The sequence below is a fragment of the Tympanuchus pallidicinctus genome, unplaced genomic scaffold (assembly GCF_026119805.1).
Source record: "Tympanuchus pallidicinctus isolate F22 unplaced genomic scaffold, pur_lepc_1.0 scaffold3, whole genome shotgun sequence".
Taxonomy (NCBI): Eukaryota; Metazoa; Chordata; class Aves; order Galliformes; family Phasianidae; genus Tympanuchus; species Tympanuchus pallidicinctus.
This window is the reverse complement of record NW_026294747.1, coordinates 69,335,141-69,361,543: the sequence shown is the minus strand read 5'-3', so window position 1 is coordinate 69,361,543 and position 26,403 is coordinate 69,335,141. Positions and strand designations below refer to the sequence as shown.

The 26,403-nt window shown below is 37.2% G+C and overlaps 1 protein-coding gene across 2 annotated transcripts in view; it reads right to left on the bottom strand.

Moving 5' to 3' along the window:
* Positions 1-1,116: 1,116 nt before the first annotated feature.
* WDR37 (WD repeat domain 37) overlaps positions 1,117-26,403 on the bottom strand; it is a 37,192-nt gene continuing 11,905 nt past the window's right edge. For both annotated transcript variants that reach the window (XM_052696095.1, XM_052696094.1), the window contains 12 exons: positions 25,928-26,024; positions 23,635-23,730; positions 23,419-23,483; positions 22,875-23,010; positions 21,427-21,498; positions 19,161-19,205; positions 17,758-17,834; positions 16,189-16,426; positions 15,549-15,690; positions 6,047-6,181; positions 5,543-5,657; positions 1,117-4,471 (listed from right to left, as the gene is read on the bottom strand). In XM_052696095.1, coding sequence (XP_052552055.1) covers positions 4,340-4,471; positions 5,543-5,657; positions 6,047-6,181; positions 15,549-15,690; positions 16,189-16,426; positions 17,758-17,834; positions 19,161-19,205; positions 21,427-21,498; positions 22,875-23,010; positions 23,419-23,483; positions 23,635-23,730; positions 25,928-26,024 — 1,350 coding nt within the window. In that variant the 3' untranslated portion in view covers positions 1,117-4,339. The remainder of the gene's footprint in view (positions 4,472-5,542; positions 5,658-6,046; positions 6,182-15,548; positions 15,691-16,188; positions 16,427-17,757; positions 17,835-19,160; positions 19,206-21,426; positions 21,499-22,874; positions 23,011-23,418; positions 23,484-23,634; positions 23,731-25,927; positions 26,025-26,403) is intronic.

Genomic DNA, 26,403 nt, shown 5'->3' with positions numbered 1-26,403 from the left:
CTATTTAGGAAGAAGTATGAATGCTTAAATTCCTAATTCCATACATAGCACTAAGCCACCCTAAAAACTTGAGAAAGCTGTATGAAGAGCCAAAGCTGCTAACTGAGGCACTTAGGTGAGGTAGCACTCCTACTCACCAGCCTCACCTCTTTGCTGCTGAGAAATGGACACTGATGAGCAGCAACCACAGAATGTTTGCAAAACTGCCCTCCTCCAGTATGCTGCCTCTCTCCAAGTCACTGGGACATTTTGACCAGGAGTTAAAGTTTGAATTAAACCAGATTTCTGGGTAAGCTCCTGCAATTACTTCTCAAAATTATGAGCTGTGAGAATTAGCAAAGGTAACACTATTACTTAAAAATTAAAATATCTCAAGGCTGATTAAGCTTTCAGGGATATACTTCTGTCTCATTGGAGCATTAAATAAAAATTCTGTGTCAGTCAAGAACAGAGCTGCAGTTCTCCTGCAGCTCTTCAAGTTAGAGTAGACATTCTACTGAAACCATTCATTTATGCATGCTACTTACTCACAGATTTATAAAAGAAATACATCTATGCTTCAGTGTATGCTCACCTTCAAATCCCATCAAGCCAAAGAATGAACAGAAATAGCCTTTGTAAAAATATTACCTGAGACATATGTATATTACCTAAGACAAGAGAAGATAAAAGTATCACAAGTTCAAATCAGTTGCCATAAGCTCCAATTTAAATCCCTCAATTAAAAGTGACTTAAATAAATAGAGTGCAATACTCTATCTCAATCCAGCCCCCAGGTCAGTTTTGTCACCTAGTAACTTTGGTCTTTTATTTCATCGTCATCAGTAACACTAAAAGTCATTTTCCAGAGGCCTAGAAATCTGAAGGTTCAAAATGTGGCACACTCAGATGTGTTCTGCACTTGGGTACTGGCTGGCAACACTGCTCAAGCACCTGGAACCAGATGACATGGCCCACTGAAACAACAACCCTTTTCAACACTGCAAAGCTCTGTTTCAAAGGATATGGGTGCAACAAGCAAGCAATATTCAACCTACAGAAATAATGATAGCAGCTTTTAGACCATTAAAAATATTGATTTATATAATACTGTGAAAAGTCACACGGAGACTTCAGTAATCTGCAAAACAAAACGTATTTACAAAATAGCTCATACAAAACCAAAGACAACAGTACAAATACCAAGACTGAGCACCTTCCTATGTCAGCATGACCAAGTGCATGTCCTACTTCAGGGGCTCACCTGGCCTTCTTCCTCAACTGCACTCATCATTGCACTGATAATTAACTTTTTGAGTAAGAGAGCAGAAAACGGATAGGAAAATCATTTGACTACTAATGAGATATTAATATTAACCTTAATGCAAAACAGAAGAACAGTAACTTGCAAAAAAAAAAAATTTGAATGTTTTAATGCTGTTTTGAATCATAATGAAGAATAAGATTTTACATCTATAAACAAATTAGCAGAATAAGAAAAAGTGGTTCCACATAACTTATATAAGTTCTTTTTCCAAAAAGATGGTTTTCACAGATTTAGGCAAGAAATAAGATGCTGCATTCCAGATCTTTCTGATTTAAAAGTACACAAAACTTGTGAAAACTGATGTGCATTATTTGAAAGACAAAAGCTTGATTTTGCCCAGTGATGAACATTCTGTGAAGTTCTGAATATTCTGCACAATACTGAAACTGTAACTGCAACTCTTCTCCATTTTATGAAATGTTGGACATTGTTCAATGCTGAAAAAGCTCTCTCTAGAATATCCAAACCTATTAAATGTTTCTCATGTGTTTAATCAGCGCAGTACTGTTCAGTACCACTGCTCATGTGTGATTTGCTTCAAGGAAAGTGGAAACTGGGGTTTAATCTTCAGTACAGTATATAAAATTAAGCGAAGAGATAGTTCATATCTAGTTGAGTATTCGCCTGCTCATAAGAACGTGGCTGTAGCACCTTGTTTGATATTTCTTCAAAAATGAACGCATATAATTGTCCCATTCTGGTGCCAGAGGTCTGTTCCTCTGGTGATATAAAAAGTTTGCAGCAATGATTATCAAACCACATAGAGTCTCGTGGTCCTGTATTACATCTGTATACTGGAGACATTTAAGCAGTCGATTCAGGCTAGCAGGACCAAAAGCAGTGACCTTTTCTCCCTCGCCTCACATAACTGACGGTCAGGCCATCGCTCAAGATGTTACACGCAAGCTCTGCTACAGAAACTGCTTGTGCTGGCTGGAGAGAAACTTCTCTCTCAACTGAAAGAAAATGTGAGCCTTTTTCCTTAAAGAATAAAATCTGTCAACATCAAATGGCTTTAAAAATCCAGAAAAAAAATAAGTGAAAATAAATGCTGACACCAGCTTTAACCCTTTTTATCAGGAGACTTAAAGCTCTGCAGCCACTTTCCTCAACTTCACTAGTTCTGGTATTTTAAGACTGCTTCAGTACAGTTCTGTATATAACTTCTACCTCAAGAAAAAAAACAGAAAAATACACTATGGAATTCAAGATGAAGCTACTATGATGGCTCATACTATAAAGATATTAGACTCATTTTCCATTACATACCTTGATCTTCCAATTCTAGGACTCTAGTTTCCCTGCAACTATTCAATCCCATCCCATCGCACTGCAACGCTTTTACACATCAGCCAACAAGGAACCCAATTAATACATCAGCCCTGAACCGTGTTGTAGAGGACACGAGCACAGTTACAGCTTCACATATTCCAAAGAATGAGATAAAAAGTTCCAATTACTTATCTAATGGCAGCCCAGCATAAACTTTCCCACTGTAACAGCACACTCTTAGCTTACCCTCACCCTTCATCTTCCAGTGTGATATGTCAAACAGTTAGGGGCAGGATCTCCCTCTAGCTAAAAAGAAGTGTCTGACTGAAGCAGCCTTCCTATTCTTTTGAAGATGTCAGCTGCCATTTGCACTTACATAAATAAGCAGCAGTTGTGGTATAACACCGCACTGCCAGTGCAAATAAGGCCGGGCACAGTGCGGAGCAAAAGCACAGTAAGATCAGTGGGGAGAAAGAAGGGAGGTCTACATTAATTATCCCGTGTATGACAGTATAAGGACTGCAACAGCCCCTTGCCACAGCTGAGAACACAAAGGTAACAGATGATGTTTACTTATCATGTTGCTCCATTAGCCTTAAGTGTTAATTATGTTAAGGATCACATTAAGTATGATTGTCTTTCCTCTCATGTAAGTAAACAGTACTTCAGCCAGAGATCAAAAGTGCTTTTTCCAGACTACAGAGAGATTCAGCGTATCTTGACCAACATTCACTTTTGAGGTAGTACTAATTTACTTTGTATTGCTGGCTCAAAAGAAAAAAAAAAAAAAAAAAAAAAAAAAAAAAATGCATTTAAAGTATACTCATTGTAGGTATAGGAAAAAAAAGACAAAAAAAGATAAAATTATATCCTTTCTGGGCAGATCACCAAAAAGAAGCAATCCTTCTTACAAAGGTCAGCTCACATTCACTGGTAAAGTCAAACTTTCATAAATGGTTTATAACAATAGCTATAAACTAAAGTGCTTCAAAATTTGCTTGACTGGATCATAATATTCTGGATTTTTGCTAGTGTGAAATGCCATGAGATTTTTAGAATCACTTTATATAAGGGCAGAATGAACATTTTCTTTTTTCCAAAGAAAAAGTACAAAAAGCTTTCAGAATACACCTTGCAGTCTATAATCACTACAAGTTGTTTACATTTTCCTTCTCAAGTCTACTATTTCTCCCATAACTGGACTGAAAATGGAGTTGAAGTAGCACTATACTGCAGCACTAAAAATAACTGTTCCAATTAGATGCAAACAGGAAAATGTTTACAATCATACAACTAGTGAAATTCACACTTCATTTCAAACTTTTAGCCCTGCAGATTCTTTTTAACACAAGGCAGATATGTAGATCATGGAAAAATGTAACAGACTGCTATACACTCTCTACATTAACTACATCAGTTTCACATTTATGTCACAAATGTAATGCCCTACTGTTTATCTATCAAATGCTAAATAACTTATGAACACTTATGTGCTCTATGCAACAGTGAACATATTGACCAGTGGATGCCAAAATATAAAAGTTCATACACAGGACAAACTAATTTAAAAAAGAAAAATCACATTTTCTGTACAACTCATGCAAACTGTGCACAATGTGGTAACAAGAACAACATCTGCTGAAGTCTCCATTTAAGGAAGAGCTTTTAGACCAATAGCAGACTGGTATTCAGAGAAGTCTGCAGAAGTACAGCAGTACAGCAGTCCACGGCAACATAAAATGCAAAAATTCTTCCAGCATTTCACTTTTCTTGTAACAAAGCAGGGATATTGATGTTCCAGCCAATAGCCTGACGATCAAATCCACAGGTGAAGAGGTTACATATTGGATGATCTTCACTCCAGGCGGAGCAGCACACCATTCTTCTGTGGCCCTACAACAGATCAGGAGATGTCAGTATTACTTACAACGTTTTTGAAAGCTTCTGTGTCAACAAATTGGCAAGAGTCAAAATGGAAACTTGCTAATGCTCTACATTTTCATAAATAGAATTTGTGAATCCTAAAGGTCATAGTTATTTTCATCTGCAAGGTAAAATCTTTCTGATAATGAGACTGCTTAATGCTGGCACTGGGTCCAAAAATACAGGAGCAAACAAACAGGAGTTCCAAAACTTGAGTTTTTCACAGTATGTCTGCTATCTAATTGGCATTTTATTTACAAAAGCAAACTGAATTTTGATTTTACCACTTTTGCTTATAAAAGCAACTTTAAAACAATTTGCTGGCAACAACTGTCTTATGAACCTGCAAGACAAAGTGTTGATTTTTCTTTCTGTCGATCGTGTTTGTAACTCAGAAAGGATAACAGTACAGTGGGAGGAATGTCCTACTGAGCAAAAATAATGCCCTATGCATTGTTCAATAGCAACAAGAATACCCCAAGGAGGATTCTGACAAGCGCTCAAGTAAAACAAATAAATAAAAAAATCCTCCTTTTCTGTTGTGTCAGCTTTAATGAATACTAAGGAAAAATAAAGAAAAAAAAAAACAAAAATCACAGTAACGAAGGTAAACAAGAGGTAAACACTTAACAGCTCTTCAAACCCTTTTGTACAGTCTGTCAGCTATATCTACATGCATCCATGGTGGCCATAAAGCTTGAGCAATATAGGACAGTCAGATTCACACCAAGACATGAAAACACATTTAAAACGCTCAAACATTTTTTTCTTCTATTTCACAGAGAAGGCAGACATTACTACCATTTTCACAAGGGGAAAAACGCCATGAGACTCAGTTCAAACACCATTTCAAATGCCAATGAAAAAAATCTACAATACGTCACTTATTTGCATGCTGGTCATTTTCAGTTACAGTCTACATGTACAGATGAGTGTCTTTCAGCATTTCGTCAGCTTCTGCACTAAAGACATCAAACCCTATTTTTATCCTTGTATAAAGAGAAGAAGAGACATACGTTAAGGGTACAGGAACTCCATTACCTGTCTATTACTGCGAGGGAGGCGTGCTAATCGCACTCCTGACATGTCAAATAACCTGACCTGTCGGTTGTCGTGGGGAAGGGCAATGATTCTTTGGCCAACACATACATTAATCCTGTGCAGAAGAGAAAAAAAAGGCGGGTTATGCATACAACAGTGAGCCTGGCAAACAGAACTCGACAATGCAAGTTTAAGACCTCAAGAAGTGATATAGCTCCATTCCTTCTGGATAGAATCCACGCCAAAAATAAAGTGCATTAAATTGTTAAGATAGTTCATTGTGCCAGATATTCTAACAGGCTTAACTTCTGCATCCAATATAAACGTCTCAGAAACGCAACGCATTGTATTTATTGAAAATGAATGCTGACTAAAATCTCTAGTTTATTAAACCACTTCAGACCTTTTTCAAAATCTCATAAATCTCACTATACAATTCAAATTACAGTGACTAAAACTAAATTTCTCTTAATTAAGAAAATAATAATTTGAAGGTCTGCTTACCTATTTACTGCAGAATCCGTACGAATGGTAGCAATAGGAGACCTCATGTTTTTCAAATCCCAAACTTTTACAGTACGGTCATCACTACCAGAAACAACATTGTCTCCCACAGTGAAAACTGCAGATGTCACAGTGCTAAACAATTAAGAGTAAAAAAGAAAACTGTCAAGCCCTGAGGTTTGTTATTAAACTAGCAAGCGATTTAAAGTTTCTGTTCCTGTGCTTCCATTAGAATGTACAGCTTGTTTTTCCCCTTCTCCTTCTGTGGAAAGTCAGTCTGTAGGCATTTCTCATATTCCATTTATCCTAATGGGACAGGAAATGCATAGCTCATTAAACCTTAATTCACTTTTGAAGTTCTGTATTAATGTGAACATCAGACACCTACAACTGAATCACTAGTACCCAATAAAAGACTTCCCCATGTGAGATTATAACCAATGCTATTTTTAAATCCATCTAAACATGGTACTACACACAAGCACAGAGCTTCCAGAGTAACTCTGCTAGCAGCAGCTATCTCAATCTGATAATTTCAAATTCTGATTTTAATCCCTGTTTTACAAGTAGCTTAATTCTATGTCAGGTAAGACACATGGCAAGTAGTAATATCAAGAAGCATGAGCAGCCAGTCCTTTAAACGTCACTCACTATGGCTACAAATGGGCAGTCAGCCAGAGAATGACTATCAAGAACCTTTCTATTAAATAGAAACACAAACTACTCCTTCCAGGAACCATATTTTATGTACTTTTATATATATGTAATTGTTAAATTTAATTCTATTCACATACACAAAGGATTTTATTACATTTGGATTTTATACTTTCCAAGAACAGCATACTGCTGAGCTCAACTGAAAAATTCTCATGACTTCTTTTCTACATCTTTTACCTATTATTTCATAGTAAGCAATTAACACTTTTGTACTGTTTTCAGTTAAATACTACGCAGATTCTCAAATGAAAACCAATTATTTTCTGTGCTCAGAGCGCACCAGCAAAGCATTTTTGGCTGCGCCTAAAATCATTAGGGAGGCTTCTCAACTCTGTTTCTACAGAACTGATTTAATGACCTATCTTGTAACTGGGGTCACGCATATCAATTTCTTAGAATTTAGTAATTTTAATTTAAGTTGTCAGTCGTTACTGTCACTTTGGTTGTTCTGCAGAAATTTGAATTCATGTCCTATCCAAACTGCTGATTGAAATTAGCATTAGCCAGGTCACAATGGACCAGTTTATGTGAGCCTCTTAATTTAAATTGACACCAAATTAAGTTTTAATTAGGATGAAGGTCCACTTTACTCATGACACCAAGCTTCCTAATGCATTATTAGAGTGCAGCTAAGCTATCAGAGAGATGCTTATAACAAGAATCAAGAGGTCTTCACCTAATCTTCTGGAATTCATGAACCAAAAGACAAAAAGCCAAAAGATACATGAAGGCCACAGCAGATGAATCTTTCAAGAGGCACTTTTGCATTTGGGAAGATAATTCATTCACACAATCAAATTAATGCAGACTAGAGTTTGAGTGTTCTTTGCACACAACTTGATTTCCGCTTGCCTAACCTACACAAATCTTACTAATTTTCTTCATTTATTTTCTCACCAGTTCTTCACATAAGCTGCAAAAAAAAAAAAAAAAAAAAAAAATGCTTCACACCCCCATATTGCTGCAGCACATTGAAATAAGGTTTAGAACTTTCACACTATTAAATCTGTACACTTCACACACACTGTGAGCCCTCCTTATACATGGCAGTATGAAGAATTCAAGTCATGGAAAGACTCCACGTGAGTGAATACACACACAGTATTTTAGTATTCTGCTACCAACACACAGATATGATCTGTTTTCCCATCATACATTTTATTCCAATTATAGCTGGAATATGTTCTGAAACTGCCTTAAAATAACCCTCCAATTTTGGATGCTTTTTTCCACAACTTTAAACAGTTTTCCAGCTTCTTTGATCTCATATTGGTTCTCCTTTATCGCTTATCACTGTCAAACATAGTTAAGTCTTTTTGACCACGTAAAGTTCTCTTTCTTAGATTTATCATCTTTCAAATGAAAACAGTCAAAGCCATTGCCATGCAAACAGAATGTCAGTCCTAGATTAGCTCAATCCTTCCTGCTCCTGTCAAAAGAAAATGATTTTCAAAATAAAACAAAATCTTCGTCTGTACTACTTTCAGTTTAACTATTCATACAGATGCTACTGGGCGCATCAGGAGAAAGCCTGTAAAACAGAAGAGCTGTGAAGCTCCCCCTGTAGCACTCTGATGACTGGGTAAAGGATAGAAAGGCAAAAGAAAGTCCTGGAGCTGTTGGAGCAGGTCTAGAGGAGGGCCACGAAGACGATCAGAGGGCTGGAGCACCTCAACTCCTCTGTGAGGACAGGCTGAGAGAGCTGGGGCTCTTCAGCCAGGAGAAGAGAAGGCCTGGGGGACTCATAGCAGCCTTCCAGTACCTGAAGGGGGTCTACAGGAAAGCTGGGGAGGGACTTTTGGTAACGGCATGTAGTGACAGGACGTGGGGAAATGGTTTTAAACTGGAAGAGTTTAATATCTAGTCTGATTTAGACTAGATATTAGGAAGAAATTCTTTACTGTGAGGGTGGTGAGACACTGGAACAGGTTGCCCAGAGAGGTTGTGGATGTCCACTCCATGGACACTTGTCCACATAAACACACTTGTCCACACCTTGACAAGTGTGTTTAGTAGTCTTCATCCACTGACTACCATCCCAAAATTCATCACTGAAAGGCACTGCTGACTGGGATATGCACTGTTGCAAGCACAAGTGACTACAGAAATAGCCTTTCTTGTTAAAAGCTCAGAAATCAAAGACTAGATGTAAAAGCCCTACTTACTGCAAAATAGCAACAAGAAAGCCTACTTCCTGAGTAGCAAGCAAAGGAAAGTCTGTGATAGGAAGAAATAAGTCGACAGAGCAGCCAATACACCAAAAACCTTTCGGCATTGCCTCCCTGACTCCACTCGCATCAAAACATTAAAAGACATCAATCCACATTTTCACTTGGCCATTTTTACTTTCCATCGTTAGTAATCTTCAGTTTGTTCTAACTAAACTTAAACCTGTGGTTAACATATCCTTGGCTACATTAATAAAAAGTGTCAACAAAAGATCATCAAGCCTTGTTAAGGGAATGCTAGAAGACATTAGGTTTTTAATAAATCAAACAGATGACAGGTATCGTAGGACAGTGGGGAAAAAAAAGCCTGGCAAAAAAGAAGCAGTCTTATGACACTTCAAACCATGGGTCCCAGGAGGAGTTTGGTGTGCTACAACTATTCTCCAGAAAAGCTTCAGCCTCTGCCAAACCCCAGCAAAACTCATTTATCTTGTCGTAGGGAGCAGCCGAGCGTGTACTTCCAGCTGACAGCGCGGCACTTCCTCACCACACACCACTGCCCGGCCTCGAACATTCTGCTCCCTCCGTGGGTCTCAATCAACAGAAATACTGTAGTGCTAGCACTCCTCATTAGGCTGAACAGCTGTCTCCCCAGTCATACTGAGACACAAAACTGTTTTGCATAACAATCTGCTGAAATTTCACACACAGGGAGAAAAAAAAGTGATGTTGAAAATGTTGGACCATGAAATGCTGATGCAGAACACTTACTGGCAATGCATCCAAAAAAAAAAAAAAAAGTGAGCACTTCTGTTTCCATTTTGATTTGCAACTCATACTGGGATTTGCAGTTGAATACTTGGAGAAAACATGCCTTCCTGGCAGCAGAACTAGCGGGCACATGGACTAAGTTCATGAGTGCTAACAGGCATGAGGGACTAAATTCTGGAGGAAATGAACTAAGAGAGCTTTCAGATAAATATGTACACTAAATCATAGTTAAAAAACAACATTTAAGTGTTCAAATATGGGTCTTACATTGTAAGTGGTAACATTCAGGAACTAAATCTAAAGAAAAATGTATATTCTATTAGGGGAATAAAGCACATCCTTACACAAAGCAGCCCACAGCCTGTGGGGAAGCCAGGAACTGGGTTTAAAACCCACAGTTATGGACAATAGATGCCAGCCAAAAGGACTGCTGCCCTGGCCACGTAAACACCCTGTGAGGAACACACCAATACCTCCACATCTGAGTGCATAGTTAGGTTTTAGGAGTGCTAAAGGACCTCAATGCCCAGAAGACATAAGCATACAATTCCCTAAGTCTATTTCTGAGTTTATCTCCCAGTATGAGCAGAGCTTTTTCCTCCAACTTGAGAAAGGCTAAGAACAAGCTATGAAAAAGTAACATAGAAAAGGTGGGAGTTCAGAGACTGTTGTTAGCACTGAAATGTCATTTCCTAGCAACTAAATCAACAACGCCTATTCCAGAGATATGTGCTTCATGATACCCAAGAGAAAACAACAAATATCTCGTTTTCTTTCTAGCTTTCTTAAAATAATAAAATGATGCAGTACTGAAAACCAATCAGTAGCTTTTATGAGAATTACTCAATAGCAAGTTAGCAAATTAGTTATGGTGTCTTTAAAATCAATTTCATTACCTTTAGGATGGAATAAAAAAGGTTCATTTATCCCTGCAGTATTGCTGCATACATTATGTAAGCTTTAGAACAACAAAACACTATAAAGTGTTAGACTCCACTGAATAGGATACAAAGAAAAGGTCTTTGGCCACACTCTTATGTGGGTAAATTAAAAAATATATATATATACACACACACACACAGAGCACTTTTTAGAGCATGCATTCATAAACAGAGTTTGGATTGGCTCTGGGCAGTCTTGTCTAGTGACCCTGGTGACCCTGCACATGGCAGAGGGAGTGAAAGTAGATGATCATTGTGCTCATTTTCAACCCACATCTGCCCACATCTTTTTTTGAAGTGACTGCAATGCCTAACATGAAGGGCATTCAAAATTTGTATGTTACATATCCAATCCCCTAACATAAAACGTGTAATGGATTTTCTTATTTTAGCTTTTAACTTCAATTTCTTACTCTTCTAGCTTAAAGAGGGCATGCCACTGATTATACAGCAGAGAACTGGCTAAGGTAGGATCAGTCACTTAAAACTTTTAAGTAATATTTCCTGTAGGAAAACCTCTTTGCAACTGATTTTCACCACAATCCTATGCACATTTCTTTTATAGGGCGCAGCAATTAAAAGTCATTAGCTTTTCATTATTTTCTTAAAATAAAGATGAAAAAGTATTTCAAAAACAGAAGCAGTCTAATTTTCCTCATTAAAAAGTTACAGAACCTAATATCAACTCCATAACCTCATATTTTAATGCCTTCCCCTCATAGTTTGACTATATATTATAAGTTGTAAGTTGACTACTACTAATCATTGTGTAGTAATTCAAGTCATGTTGCCTTTATATGAACATGGCAGTGACAGCCTAATGAAACAATTTTTAGGAAACAGAACAAGGCAGTACCACTAAAGTAACAGAAGAATTATGTAGTTAGTCAGAAAGGTTTGGGAGAAAGCTGAGAAAAATTCTGCACTTCCTACAGAAGCTGAACCGAAACCAACTCATGGGGAATGATTAGGAGCAGTAGAAAAAATGGGAGGTAAAGTATCACTGATGGCAGGAACAGCTAAGGTAGGAACAGGAATATCTCCAGAGGAACTAATCTTTAAACTGGTTGAACTCCATTGAGAGCAGCAAATTGGTGACATTTTGTTTGTCATAGGAAGCCTGTAAATACTTCCTTCTCACTGCACAGATTTTAGTCAAAGATGCAGAACTTGTATGTAAAACAGCATGCAGTTACACATTCATTTCACTAAGTAAGACACATCAGAGAGAATGAGAATTAAATCTTGAGGAACAAAGAATCAGGGAAAGCCTGCTGACCTTAGCAAACCTGAGTGCCCATGAAAATAAAAGAACTATTAGTATCTAAAGAAATCCATTTTGAAATTAATTCCAAATTCACTAAATATCAGAATTCAGCCCAGCATTCTAATGAAATCACTACTCAAATATTTTTACATCTTTTTAATTCAGATTTTCCAGCAATCGTAGGATTTACAAGATAAAAAGTTGAAGAGGCAAGACATATTTGCTCTTCACTAGCTTCACAGTTCTCACAATAAACAGGAAGGAGAACGGCTGTTTACGAGGGTTGATAGAGATAGGACAAGGGGCAGTGGTCTTCAGCTGACACTAGGGAGGTTTAGGTTAGATATTAGGAGGAAGTTTTTCATTCAGAGAGTGGCGACACACTGGCACAGGTTGCCCAAGGAGGCTGTGGATGCCCCATCCCTGCAGGCATTCAAGGCCAGGCTGCATGTGGCTCTGGGCAGCCTGGTCTGCTGGTTGGCGACCTGCACACAGCAGAGGGGGGGAACTGGATGAGCATTGTGGTCCTTTTCAACCCAGGCCATTCTGTGGTTCTATGATCTAGCTGATGTACTGGAGCTTTCCATTCCTCTCCTAGAACCACACAATCTTAATGAAGGAAGGAGGAATGCAGTAGTCAGGAAGTCCTACAAGCCACCACCCACTGCAGCGCAGCACTGGGGCTAGAACTAAATGATTTCTGAGGGCCTTTCCAACCCAAGCCATTCTAGCATAATTTCTGGAAGGCTCTAACTTAGGAAGTCAATTCAATTAACATGGAACAAGTGAGTGGATGGATGATGACATAAACATGAGCTTTTCCAAGGGTTCTGATAGACATCTCATAGATAGATAGGGATTAACAGTACTAGGAATAAAAGTTTGTTGTGGTGCACACACAAAATGCAGAAAAAAGCATATTTAATTAAAAATTAGTACTATTTCCACACTAATTCATATTTTTAAACCTGTAGGAAATAACAAGTGAGGCAAACTGGAGGTGCATCAAACCTAAGATAAAATGTGACACAAGTTAGGAACTGAAACAGTCATATACAAGGAAAAGGTCAACAAAGTTTACAGATCTTCAAAAGACAACCTGAATGCCCTTTAGAGACTCAGCTGAATGCAGGCTTATAGTACAGAAGTATTATTCAGGTACTGACTTGGCCTCTGGATTAGTAAATGCCAAAACATGTTGGAAAACATGCTTTGTTTATAAAAAACAAATAAATGAAACCGTTATCATCACCTAAACATCTATTAATACAGAATGCAAAACTCTTTCATATTAAAAAGGCAAGATAAAATCCAGTTACCAGAAATTGAAGCTAGTCCAACTAGGAAAGCACAAAAAGTTTAACAGGGAGATTAAATACTGGAATGAGCAACGTACAGGATTTACCAAGGCCTAAGTTAAAATCATTATCACTAGAAGAGCCTCATCTGCAATTGGAAAAGTCCACTACAACTAGTTCAAAACATCAAAAGGCATCAGTGTAAGAAGGCCAGCACAGGGGTGACAGTCACAACAGGCTCCTTTTGCCTTTGCTGAAGAATGATTTATTTTCTTGGACTGCAGCAGAACTGTGACAGCAGTAAACTACAAGAAACAGCCCACTTTTAACAGTGAACAGTTATATGCTCAAATACCAAAATAACAGGTAATTCTTAGTCCGTTTACTTTAAATACAAACAGTCCCTCATCACTGGCATACACACTTACTTTGAGAGCATATCACTGTATAGTACAAGGCAATGCACAGTAATTGTTTATCATTTTTTTAAGCCAATTAGCTTTATAAAATCATACTCAGCATGCAAGTCTCTTAGCCTCTCAACATCAGTATCATTGCATTATACCTCTAATAAATCATGTGCCATTTTGACTAAATCTTAAATCTGATTCATTACAGCTACTAAGGAAGGAATTTGAAATTACACTATCCACCTATGCCTTTAATAAGCAAACAGACACAAAGTATAAAATGGCAGTGAAAAAAAAGCAAATCTCATCAGGTTTGAATCCTTGGTTTTCTGTCTAATTTCCAAAACTAAAAATTGCTCTTGGAACCAGGAATCATGTGCCTGACACAAAGTTTAAGAGACAAAAGTGGTAGGGTGGTCAGCTATCACCCGACTTCAGAGGCTGGAGCTCTGAGCCTCTTTTTGAGGGATGTTTTTTGGAAACTGTGAGCTGGAGCTATGGACACCCAGTCTGGCAGTCATGGCAGAGCTGTGGTGCCATCTGCTGACAGGTCTGCTGCCTCTGCTCACAGGCTCCACAGACACTGAAGTATTTAGTAAAAATTGTTTTTCCTCTTCAGATTCACATTTTAGTTCCAGTGCATTGAGAAGCACTCACGCCCAATGCAAGCATTTTACAGCATCCAAGAGAGAAGCCAGCTGCAGTATCAAGTGCAGCACAAAGGAATGAAACTTCTGAACCACCGTGCATTGCTAGGATTTGATGATGGTTTGGATCTCAGATCAGTACAAAAAGGCAGGAACAATCTTAACTGTATGTGTGAAAAAAATCTGATTTTCAGAGAAAACTCCTAACTGTTCTCTTTGAACGTTACACAGCACTACTTCGTTTTCAAGCCAGCAGCCATAGCTTACGGTGTGATATTATTTATACATTATATCTAGATAAAATTTATAATTAAAGGTGATTTAAGGTATGAGGATAGTTAGTTGATTTGTGTGTGTGTGTGTGTGTGTGTGTGTGTGTGTGTGTGTGTTAGTTATGCTCGTAGATTAGGGGTAATACAGTTGATCAGACATTTTCTCTGCTTGTCACAATACATGAAATAAATCACCACACTACAGAACAGTTAAGGACAGATGGGGCCTCCGAGAGGTAACAGGGTAGCTTGGGTTGGAAGGAACCTTAAAGATCATCGAGTTCCAAACCCTGCTGTGGGCAGAGTCACCACCCACCAGCTCAGGGTGCCCAGGGCTGCATCCAGCCTGGCCTTAAACACCTCCAGGGATGGGGTAGCCTATTCCACTGCCTCACCACCCTCTGAATAAAGAATTTCCTCCTTGCACCTATCTAAATCTCCCTTCTTTCAGTTTAAAGCCATTCTCCCTTGTCCTATCATCTATCAGATGATGTAAATAGTCAGTCCCCCACTTGCTTTTAAGTTCTCTTTAAGTACTGAAAGGCCACAGTGAGGTCTCTTGTCCAAACTAAACAAGCCCAATTCCTTCAACCTTGCTTCACAAGAGATGAGCCCCTCTAGTCACCAGTACGGCCCTCCTCTGGACCCACTCCAACAGCTCTGTATCGCTCTGCATCTTTTTTACATTGGGAGCCCAGTATTCCAGATGCGGCCTCACAGGTGCAGAGCAGAGGGGAGCAACTACTTCTCTTGCCCTGCTGGCCACTCCTCTTGTGGTGCAGCTGAGGATACATTTGACTTTCTGGGCTGCAAGCACACGCTGCTGCCTCACGTACAGCTTTTTGTGCACAGCTCATCTGGTCTGTGAAAGCAGGTCTTACAGTGTAGGAAAGTTAACTTAGTACCTCAAAAAGAGAATATAAACAGTTTTGTTCATACTAGCAACCAAGTACATTTATAACTTGTAAAAAATAAAAATATTAAAAAGAAATTGAAGAAACTGTCACTTACTCTGTGTGGCCCTGAAAGACATTCACAGAATGGATAGAAGGATCTCTGAAATCCCACAGGCGGAAGGTTGTATCACGTGAGGATGTCACCACAAGACGCTGGGTGGGATGGGTACAACAGTGTGTTAGCTCTTGGTCATGCCCTACAATCACAGATGAGAACATATAAGGTAGTGAAAACAAGACTTTCCATTTCCACACGTGCTTGGAATGGAATGCTGATAGCCTCTTTTAAACAATCAGTAAAAGTGTACTAGTTATTTTAAACTCTGATGCTACTTGTTGATGCCAAGTTTAGAACTATACTTAAAACCAAAAAAGTGCTACTCATTTCACATGATGATTAAGAAACTGCTGCTACTTAATATGCCATAAAGACAACAGAAATACTTTGCAAGAATGAAAATTTGGCTATATTCAGTTTAAAACAACTGCTCTGTTGGCTCTATCACATGCTTGAAAGAACACAAAGTCATGCTCTGTGAATTTACAAGGTTGGAATTTTAGAAACCACTGCAACACCAAGCAGCAAGGTAAGTTGCTCACCATATTCACACCATACTTCAGAGATACAACTTTCACAATAAGGGATCCCCATAAAAATAAACCACCAATTATACCTTTTTTGAGTGAAGAAATACCTGTAAGAGAATGGACTAACTCAGAAGTCTCTACATCATACAGGTTTGCTGTCCTATCCCACGAAGCTGTCACTGCTTGCTTCCCCCCAACAAGCCAATCAGCTGCTATGACCACTCCTTGATGACTTTTGAGTGAAGTTAACGGAGCTCTAACAGTGGGACAATCGCTAGAACCATCTCCATCTCCATCTGGTTCATCTTTATCTGAGAACTCAAATTCATCTTCTCCAGACATTTGCTATAAAATTCAAGAGGAAAAAAGAATAAAAACAAATGGAAAAGAATGCCTCTAAGTTTTTCTTTTTTTTACATTTTACAGTGTAAATGCTTCCAACTCCATGTAACATGAATGTGGGTAGTGAATTCTACAGAACCTCGTCTATTTAAGTGCCTACTTCAAAATCATAGTTGAAGGGAAAAGACAGTTGAATTAAATGAATTTTTAATAACTTCTTCATTTTAAAATCTCTATTGAACTGTTTAAATATCTGTCCAACATATAGTCTGGCAAGCCTCTTCTGTAATTCCTCTCCCTATATTACCCATGAGTTTCATTCCCATGCATATTATCAAGAGACTTTTCCCTTTAAATTTTTAAAGGCACCGGTCTTAATCTTTGGGAAGACAACCATTTAGAGTCGTGTTTTTATCTGTTAGAATCAATATCTTGGCATTGCCTTTTGGTCTTTAAATAACGTATCCTGTATGTAAACTGGATACGAAAGAAAAGAATTGATCTTTGAACCCCACATTACTCACACAAGACAAACGCACTCCTCTTTCACTATTTTTGGATGGGAAAAGGTAACATTTGCACTGCTCTTTCAAAATAAAAATTCCAAATCAACTCATCTGAATCAAGTATTTGCCATGCAGAAATCTATCCACACATTTCATATCACATGGCCACCCCTTGCCCCTACTTCATTTACTGAGAAGCTCATGCTACAAACTACATCTGTCTTCACAATTCAGTAAGGCTGATTTGAGGCTGCATACAGCATTTGCCAGCCAGAAAATGTTGTCCACAGGCTTTTGTTTTTTTTTTCTTCGAGTCAGCAATATCCAGACAGTGTGATTAATGCTGGCAAAGGTCAATTAGAAATCATATTAAATATATGGTTCAGAAAATGCCAAAGATACACACTTTATCATCAACTTTGAATTCATAGCAACTATAGTTTATTCAAATACCTCAGTGAGGTATGTGACAAAAACTTAAGTTCAGAAATAATTTTATTATTATTTATGATTTTAATTAATTGTTATGAAAAACTGCACTTGCCACTTCATTTAATTATACCTTATATGCTTATTACCTTAATTGACTTTTTTTCAAGGTAGTTGGGCATTGTAGTTTCTTCACAAACATGAAAGGAATTACTTTTTCTTTTTTCAAAGATACAGAAATACACATATTCAAATAAAACCTTAAACCCCCACCTTCTGCAATCCTGAAATCATGTAATTTTTAATTATGTATAAATGTAATGCTCAGTACTACCATAACACCCACATCCAATGAAATTGCTGTGCAATTAGTTTAGTTGCAGCAAGTTGATTGCTTACATTGCAGTCTGCAGTTGGCTGAGGTGTAGGCAACTGTACTATGTATCTCCAGATGTGAGCTGTCTGGTCTCCAGATGCTGCACAGGGAAAAGAAAGCAAAAAAAGAAATGGAGGGGGAGAGAGAAAGGGAGCACTGATTAAATTAGAGTATTTCTATGAACAATCAAAACAAGCTTTCATGTTATATATTTGGCAATACTGTTTGCATGGCATCTTTTTAACAGACACTGTTACAACCTTTTTGGTAAGCAAGTCTCAATATTAATGAAATGGTTACTTCCCTGACTTCAACACAGATGAGAACAAAACTCATGTAAAAATTTAATTAGCTACCAAAATGATCATTGTTGCAGTGAAAATATCCACTTAAATCCTACAAATCAGAACACTAATTTCACTGCTTTTCTAATAAATTGGATTTGAAGAAAGTATTTTATACATCAAGTACCATCTTTCATATGCTATTTCCCAAATATGCTGAAGTTCCTCTTCATTCAATGATTTCATCTACTAAATGTTTCTAGCCCATTTTTTATGAGAAAGCCAAAATAGCAGGAGTGAAACTATTCAGCCTTTACATTAAGCAACTCAGCTTAACTGGTACCAGTTCACAGCTCAGTAGTTGATTTCAGGATCTACTGTTTTTGAAAGAGATTTATCCATTACTAACCAAGATTTTCTTTGCTATGGACAAAACAAACATGTTTCTAATACTCAGGAGCAGCACTGAGAGTCCTACACTGAGGTGAAAAGCAGTTCGTTATGCATGTGCACAGGCTTGGCACATAAACCATAAAAAATGCATTTAAAAAATTTCTTACGTGAAAGACCAAGAAGGGTAGAAGACAGCTCATTAACTCTGAATGATTTCTGGGACAGCAAGTCAGCTTGCATAATATTGTTTATGGTATTCCAACACTGACTACAGGTAGCACATGTAAACAGGAAAATCTAAGCAGTCACACCTCTTTAATCCTAAGCGTACTGCAGCAATTGCTGGGCTGCACAGTCCACAGCATTAAACACATGAGCTCACCTGCAAACTCAAATTTGTACTGATGTTGACTCTCTGTCCTGAAAACATCCTTACACTACCATTTGTGTTTTCATTTTTTCTTGTGCATATTCAGTAACTTTTACTTTACTTCCAGAAACATTAAGTAATTCAAAAGTATTAAGATATACAATTCCAAGTGACCAAGCACAAATGTCAGCATGGCATGATAAACATAGATAGAATGATGTAGGTCTGATTTCTTATTCCTTAAAAAATAACGATATAATCAACAGTGGTACTGACAAAGTAGAAGAGAGAGACCCCTACAACACCAAAAAGACAGTAGGAAATGACACACTTATTTTTCCAAAATGATTAAATAGACGCTAAATGAAAAAAACCATACCTGTAAGAGCCACTTGCTCAGTTGGATGAAACTTTATCGAGTTTACTGCAAAAAACAAAGCAGAGCTTTAAGCTAGTGTACTAAAAGAATTACTTCACAATGTTTTATCATTACAAGCATTGAGACATCAAGAAGCCTTCAGTTTTAATTGACTTTTTGTAGGATTGCAACCCCTTAGTTAAGAGAAACCATAATATTGGAGCACATAAACCTATGCAGTATCAACAAAGCAGTCATAGAATGACTTGGGTTGGAAAGGTCCTTTGATTTAGATCCTGAGATTTAGTTTCAGAAAGTCAATCACAGATACCACAATATACATTTTCTAGCAAATTATTTCCTGAACCTACTACAAGTGTTTCATGTTAAAGAGGACAAACAAACTACATTCAAGCAATTGTATGCAAGCTGATTGGAAATAAGATTTCCTAATATTTTCTATTATATTTCCTAATATAAAATTCCTCTAGATTTCCATAAGGTGAATTTAATTATTCACAACTATTCCTAACCTAATCATTAAACTTCCTCATTGTTGCTAAAGACTGCAAGAACAAATGCCTAAAGATCCAATGCAAATAACAAATTAGATTTCAGTCCTGCAACTACATGTAATTGAAGCACAATTGTTTTAAAATACAGCCCTGCAAGAATTCTGTCAGCCTACAAAGCTGCTCTTCATTTTTTATTTCAATGAATAAGATTTAATTACATTACTAAGCATTTTAATTGCTAAACCCATAAGCTTCGCTTCAACAGTTGGAGAAAGAACTTAAAAATCATTTGTATTCATCATTTAAGTAAAATAGATGCCTATGCTCTCAGGAGAATGCTGGAATTTGCTTAGTATTGAGTTGAAAAAGATACTCATTGTTCACACTAAATCACCTCAATAGCGTAATAACTGCTGACATCCAACATTTCAAATCAACTGTCACACATAAGCAAGTGAACAAAGTTTTACTAAATGGAAGCTACATAAACTAGAATGTAACACTGTTCTTTTTTTCTTTGGTTTGAACAGTTTACACACATCTATTTAAACATAGTTTAGAGCCTTTCATTGATTTCATCATTATCCAAGTAGCAATTGATAAAAAAAGAAAAAAAAAAAAAAAATCAAGAAAAAAAACCCACCAGTGGTTTTAAACCACATAGGTGGTGTTCCCTAGGGCTCAATTTCAGGACCAGTTCTCTTCAGTGTTTTTAATCAATCACCTCGACACAGCAGTTGAGTGCACGCTAAGTAAGTTTATGTATGATAATTAAGAGAAGCCACTGATTCCCTTGAGGGTTGAGAGGTCTTACAGAGATGTCTTATTAGATGGGCAACCATCAATCATATGAAAAATTTAACAAGAGCAAATGCCAGATTCTGCACCTAGACCAATGCAATCCTGGAAGTATATATAAACTAGGGGACATCTGGCTCGGCTTTGGATCAGAACGAGCCAACAATGTGCCCTGTCAGCCAGAAGAGCCAACTGTATCCCAGAATGAACAGAATAGCTAACTGGTCAGAAGTAATTGTCCTTCTATATTCAGCACTGACGTGGCCTCACCTCAAGTACTGAATGCAGTTTCAGACTTCACAATACAAGAATATAAAAATAATAGAAATGCCCTTCTTTGGATGGTGAAAGGACTTGAGGATATGACTTATGAGAAGCTGAGGTACTTGTTTGTTCATCCTGGAAGAGAACAAGGGGTGACCTCATTGCTGTCTATAATTCCCTTACGGGGTATGAGTGGAGTGGGAAGTGCCTATTATCTCTCTGTAGAGAGGCTACAGGATGAAAAGGAATTGCTTAAAGCTATGTCAGGGAAAGCTCAGATTGGGAACTGGGAAATAAACTTTTTCACCAGGAGCACCAAGAGTCAAACACTGGACCAGGCTCATTGAAGAAGTGGTGACAGACCCAAGTCTGTTGGTATTCAAGAAGCATTTAGACAACACTCTTAAGTGCATGGTTTAACTCTTCTTGTAATTGTGTCCATAAATTCCTGAATATGTTTTTGTTTATTCATTCAGAATTTACAGAACTATCTTAATACTCCTCTCTAAAAAAATAAAAAAAATAAAAAAAAAAAATCACATTAGAAGATATTCCCTGTAAGAAGACTGATGGAATTTTACAATTAATTTGCTAATGGTATTGGTAAACCACAAAGTCAAACCACAGTAAACTTTTTTGCAGGTGTACAAAAGGCACTTCCCCCTCCCAAAACCACTGTTTCCAGTTTTCACAACATGCTCCCATCTTACCTGATCCAACATGCCCTACATACTTGACAAGGCACTTCCCTGTTTCTATGCTCCACAGCAAAGCAGTATGATCTATAAAGATTGAAAAGTAGCAGTAAATATTTGTTACAAACATAGTTTTCACTTTTACTTCTGATTCAATAAGCAAGTTAACTTGGACTGTAAGGCACACCAAAGGAAATAAACTTCAAATCCAGAAAAGGCTTCTTGATCATTATCTTACACATATATTTGAAAAACGTTCCTATCATTACAACTTAACACATCTCTCAGAAGAAGTAAATGGAGCTACCCCAGTCAGAATGATTTTGCATAAGTACAGAAAGGCAAATTCTACTTGTGGTATTTTTCCTAACTTGAGTATATACTTATGTATAATGTTCTGAATGAGACTAAGAAACACAAAGAGTTCAGTGATGAAAATCCCAATGAGTCACTAGGAACAAAAGTTCTATGCACAAACTATTTATTTATGCCTAGAAGTCTCAAATGCCTGAGTCTGCCAAATACTACGAAAACTTACTTAAAAAGGACTCCAAATGTCACTACTTTATCCACCCACAACCTCAAGTGAATTATTAACACAAGTATTTTTTAACCAAGGAAAATTTTAATCCTGAATTGGAGAACGGCTGTTTCCAAGTTCAATCAGTACAAGGCAAAATGTGCCTCTCAGTGGGCATATAAAAATAGTTACAGCTCAGTTTATGGAGCAAAAAAGGTTTCTGGTCCATAGTATTTGTGTATGGTAAGTGTCTTCAATTTCTATTTCCTCTTCAAAAGACTCAAACTGACCAACTCTAACTGATTATTATTTATTTCCTAAAATTGTTGCAAACACACAAGCCTCTAGACTCATTTTTGGATCATCACAGGTACTACTGAATAAGTCAGTAAATGTTTCCTCTCTTCAGTAGAGAGTGAGAAATCTAGTTAGATGCTTAACAACTGACAAAATAAGGTTTTTAGCTGCCTCTAGATCCTTAAGCAACAGCCCAAAGAACTTGAGTACACAAGAATATGCAAGCTATGATCCCATGTCAGCTGTTCTTATAATGCTAAGTAACACTGCTAGAGAATCTTACAGGGATCTCTGAATAGAGGAGTACAGCACTGTGTGCAAGACACCTCTTCAAGCAAGCAGCTCCAAGAACTTTCCTTTTACACCATCCAACAAGCTAGAGCTGGCCCTAAGGGAAGAGTGACCTGCACCAAAGCTAACTGACACATGCTTAAGAACAGCGAGGATGTTTGAATTTTCTACAGGATAAATGCATTTCAAGGAAAGTCCAATTTATTTCTGAGCTACTGAACTCCTTTAAATCAACTCTTTCAGAGTACAGTTCAGTGGTGGTATGAAGAATTCAGGTATGCTCTTGATGAACACTTGCTTTTATTCAGAGTTTAAACCAGAATTGCCCGAATGTGCAAGCAACACAAAAGCTTACCAGCAGATGCAGTTCCCAAAACCACTGGCTGAGTTTTCGCAACACTGACATCCCAAATGCCATCCCTGTGGCCAATATATTCCTTTACCAGTTGACAGATTGCTCTTGATGTTGTAGTTTTAAAACTGGATACAATCTGAAAGAGCAGAAAGATCAAGTTTTTCCCACACAGACACAAGATTAAGTAATTACTGCCTTCTATACAGAGAACTTAATCCTCTGCAAGTAAACTCAGACAATTCATTTCCCTCATCAAAATGCTAATTCTCTTTAAAGAGCTACTGCTCATGCATATGCAGGCAAATGTCCTCCCCCCTCCACCATCCATTTTTTTTAAATAAGTAGTTACTATAAAAAAAGGTAATAGTGTGATAGAAGTAATGAGAAATTGATGTATCCAAGATAAAGATACTGTTCTTCCCGAGGCAGATCTACATAAAAAACAGCACTACTTAGTTTAAAGAAACTATAATTTACCACTTAAGACAGCCATATTAGTCTCATGAGTACACACTAATGAGTAGAGATTTTATTTGTCTCATACCTTGCTAGTAGATGCCTTGTAAGTTGTCTTTAATTTCTGAGAAAGTTGACTGGTACTATGGCTGGCTGTTGAGACAAATAAATACAAAGGAAGATATTTCAAACAATATTAGCTTATTTTTATAAGTAACTCGTCAATAGATGCCAAGTTTGGACCAGCCAAGTACAAAAAATTACATTCAAAAATATGATTTAAGATTCTTTGTGGTTCTCTGACCTTTTGTTTTCAGTTGTCCTTTGCTCAGTTCAGCTCCATCGATTGTCTGTCCTTCGGCTGCTAAACGCTCATTAAGTGTATCAATCTCTCTACGTACTGACAACAAAAAATTCAAATTAATACAAAAATAGGAGTACCATTAACAAAATCATTAACATTGTAAATAAAAAGTGTTACAAGAAACATGTCTTGCACTGAGGACAGGAAAAGAGATGAACTTATAGAAGCAGTTCTCACAATGACATAAACAAAATCTTCCAGAGATCTACCTTGACCCAGATTCCAAGGAAAGCATTGTTGGCTTCTGATTAGATATTTTTACTATTAAATGTGACTAAATATTAACAAAGCAATTTCTGTAAAATATATGGTCCACCTACACTGACTCAAATCCAACAGAAGGCAGAAAACTTACTAATTGTGCAGCTAGTACATTTATGGCAATGTATGTTGCTTCTTGACAAAGACTTTAGTAACCATCAAATAGTATTCTTCCCTGACCTCTTGTTTACAGTTAGAGATTCCACAAGAAAGGACCCCAAAGATACATGTTATTCTTTGAGATTCATTAAAAATCAGGAGAATGTATATATTTTACATTCAAGTGTTTTAGAAACATTAAGTACCATCAGATTATTTTTTGCACAAAATACAAGGTATTCATTTGAAACAAGAACGTGCTTTTCTCTCAATTACTTATAACCCTTGCCAGTGTCATTCGAGCAACAGAGCAATGGTACAGCAAGATCAGGTACTTTTAAGAGATTTCCAGATGCTTCGCTGGTTTAAATAGTCTGATTTCACTTCACAAAGAACATTCCCAGTGGCTCATAGTTATTCCCTAAAATCTGGGCTGATAACTTTAAACATCTTCCTCAGGTCAAATTTCACTGAAAGTCGTTAGCCAGGCAGTTTTCAGCTTGTTCTCAAGAAGACTAGGTCTGCCTTTCCCACAAATTCTTACAACTTCCTCAGAAAGGTCATTTGTTCCCAGGCTTTGACACAAGTTCTGATCTGGGAAAACACGATCCATTAGGATCGTGGTTTTTCCTAATTTCTGAAAAATGCACAACAGAAGTCTCAGTCATAAGCACTATAAAAAGCCAGATTACACTTGCATACCACCTCCAGTTTGCTGGAAATGAGCAAAGCAGGATTTTCTTTCCTGTGTTCCTAGTAACAAACATCTAAACTTACTAAACACAACACGAAACAAAGACAAGCTTGTAGTAACAGATGACTAAAACAAATAAGTCAGGGAGATTAAAATAAACAGCTGAAAGAATTAAGGATTAATTAATGAATTAGAAGAGACTAGAAATTAGTTGTAATAAGAGAAAGAGAATACATGAATAGCCAGGAAGGAAAACCTGAGATTCTCTACTGAATGTAACTGCAACACCAATGAAGGAGTTAGACCAAGAGCCAAAATAACTGTGAGCAACTTGGAAGTCATCCTGGGAGCTGAGAGATCACAAATGCCAGGAGTGAAAAAAACACTGTGGTGAAGGAGAAAGATGCAGAAGTAAAAGAAATGGGATTGATGGAAAATTACACTCTGAGGGTTACAGGCAAATTCACTGTTTGCTTTTCTGATGAGCTTTTGAAGCTTCATGAATGTTCTGTGTGGGGGAAAAAAAAAAATCCAAGAACAAACTTTTCTCACTTCCAGCCAACTTAGCAGGAGACTGAAAGTCAGGTGCGCAAACTTCCACTAATGTAAAAAATGGTGTAGTGTTGAAAGCATTTAACCAACACAATAAAAAAAGCTTTTTAATAGAATAAAAAAGCAGCACATTTCCAATAACAAAGCAAGAATGTTACTGTAACTTGAGTGTTTGGTTTAACAGTGAGAATAGCTAAAGTGTGGAAAAAGGTTTGACGTGGGACCAACATAGACAGGTTTGACAATGCAGAAGCCAAGCTTCCAAAACCCAACAAGGAAAATTTAGCAGGGACTTTACTATATAGCTGCTTGTGTTACTCCAGGTTGTACATCACTTTAGATCACTTCAATATGTTACATTACACCATATTTTTTTTGCAGATAATACTTGGAGTGTTTTACTGAGTGTTTTAACTGAGTGCTCAACTTCAAAACTCATGAGCAGCTGCAGGTGCTGGCTACACGATGCACTAACAAGCACTTTCAATCCAAGTTCAAAACAACTTTCAAATGCCTCACAGAAAAACTCAATTGATTACGTTACAGCACTCAGTGCAATCTTTTCAAGTACTATACCCTAGATTGAATATCCTAGATCTGAAGTTGCTGGAAAAACTATATACTCACATTCCAAATTTTCAATATACAAATTTTCAAACTCCCGCTCTATTTGTCCAAAAAGTTCGAGGAGTGTGTTCCGAACAGAAGATGGTAGTTTAGAATCCTAGGAGGCAAAACACTGGGTTTTACGTTTAGTTACATATACATACACTAAGTTAAATATGTAACATATTTAACACATATACATATAATTAAACTTAGCATTAAATTGAAGATGTATATACATGCACCTCCAATTGCGTTTCAACCTTAAGCCCACTTTAGAAGTTTTCTACCTCCTGACAAAAAGAAAACTTAAACCTTCTTCTGCAATGTAACATAAAATAAAAAGACTGGGGGACCTTTCTGTACAATATAAGGTAACTCATGTTACTTTACTTTTTTTTTCATGTACTCTTTTCAAAGGACAAAACTCAAGCGCACAGATTTTTTTATTAGTTTTATTTTTTACTACTGAACAATATGCAAGTAAATTCTACTAA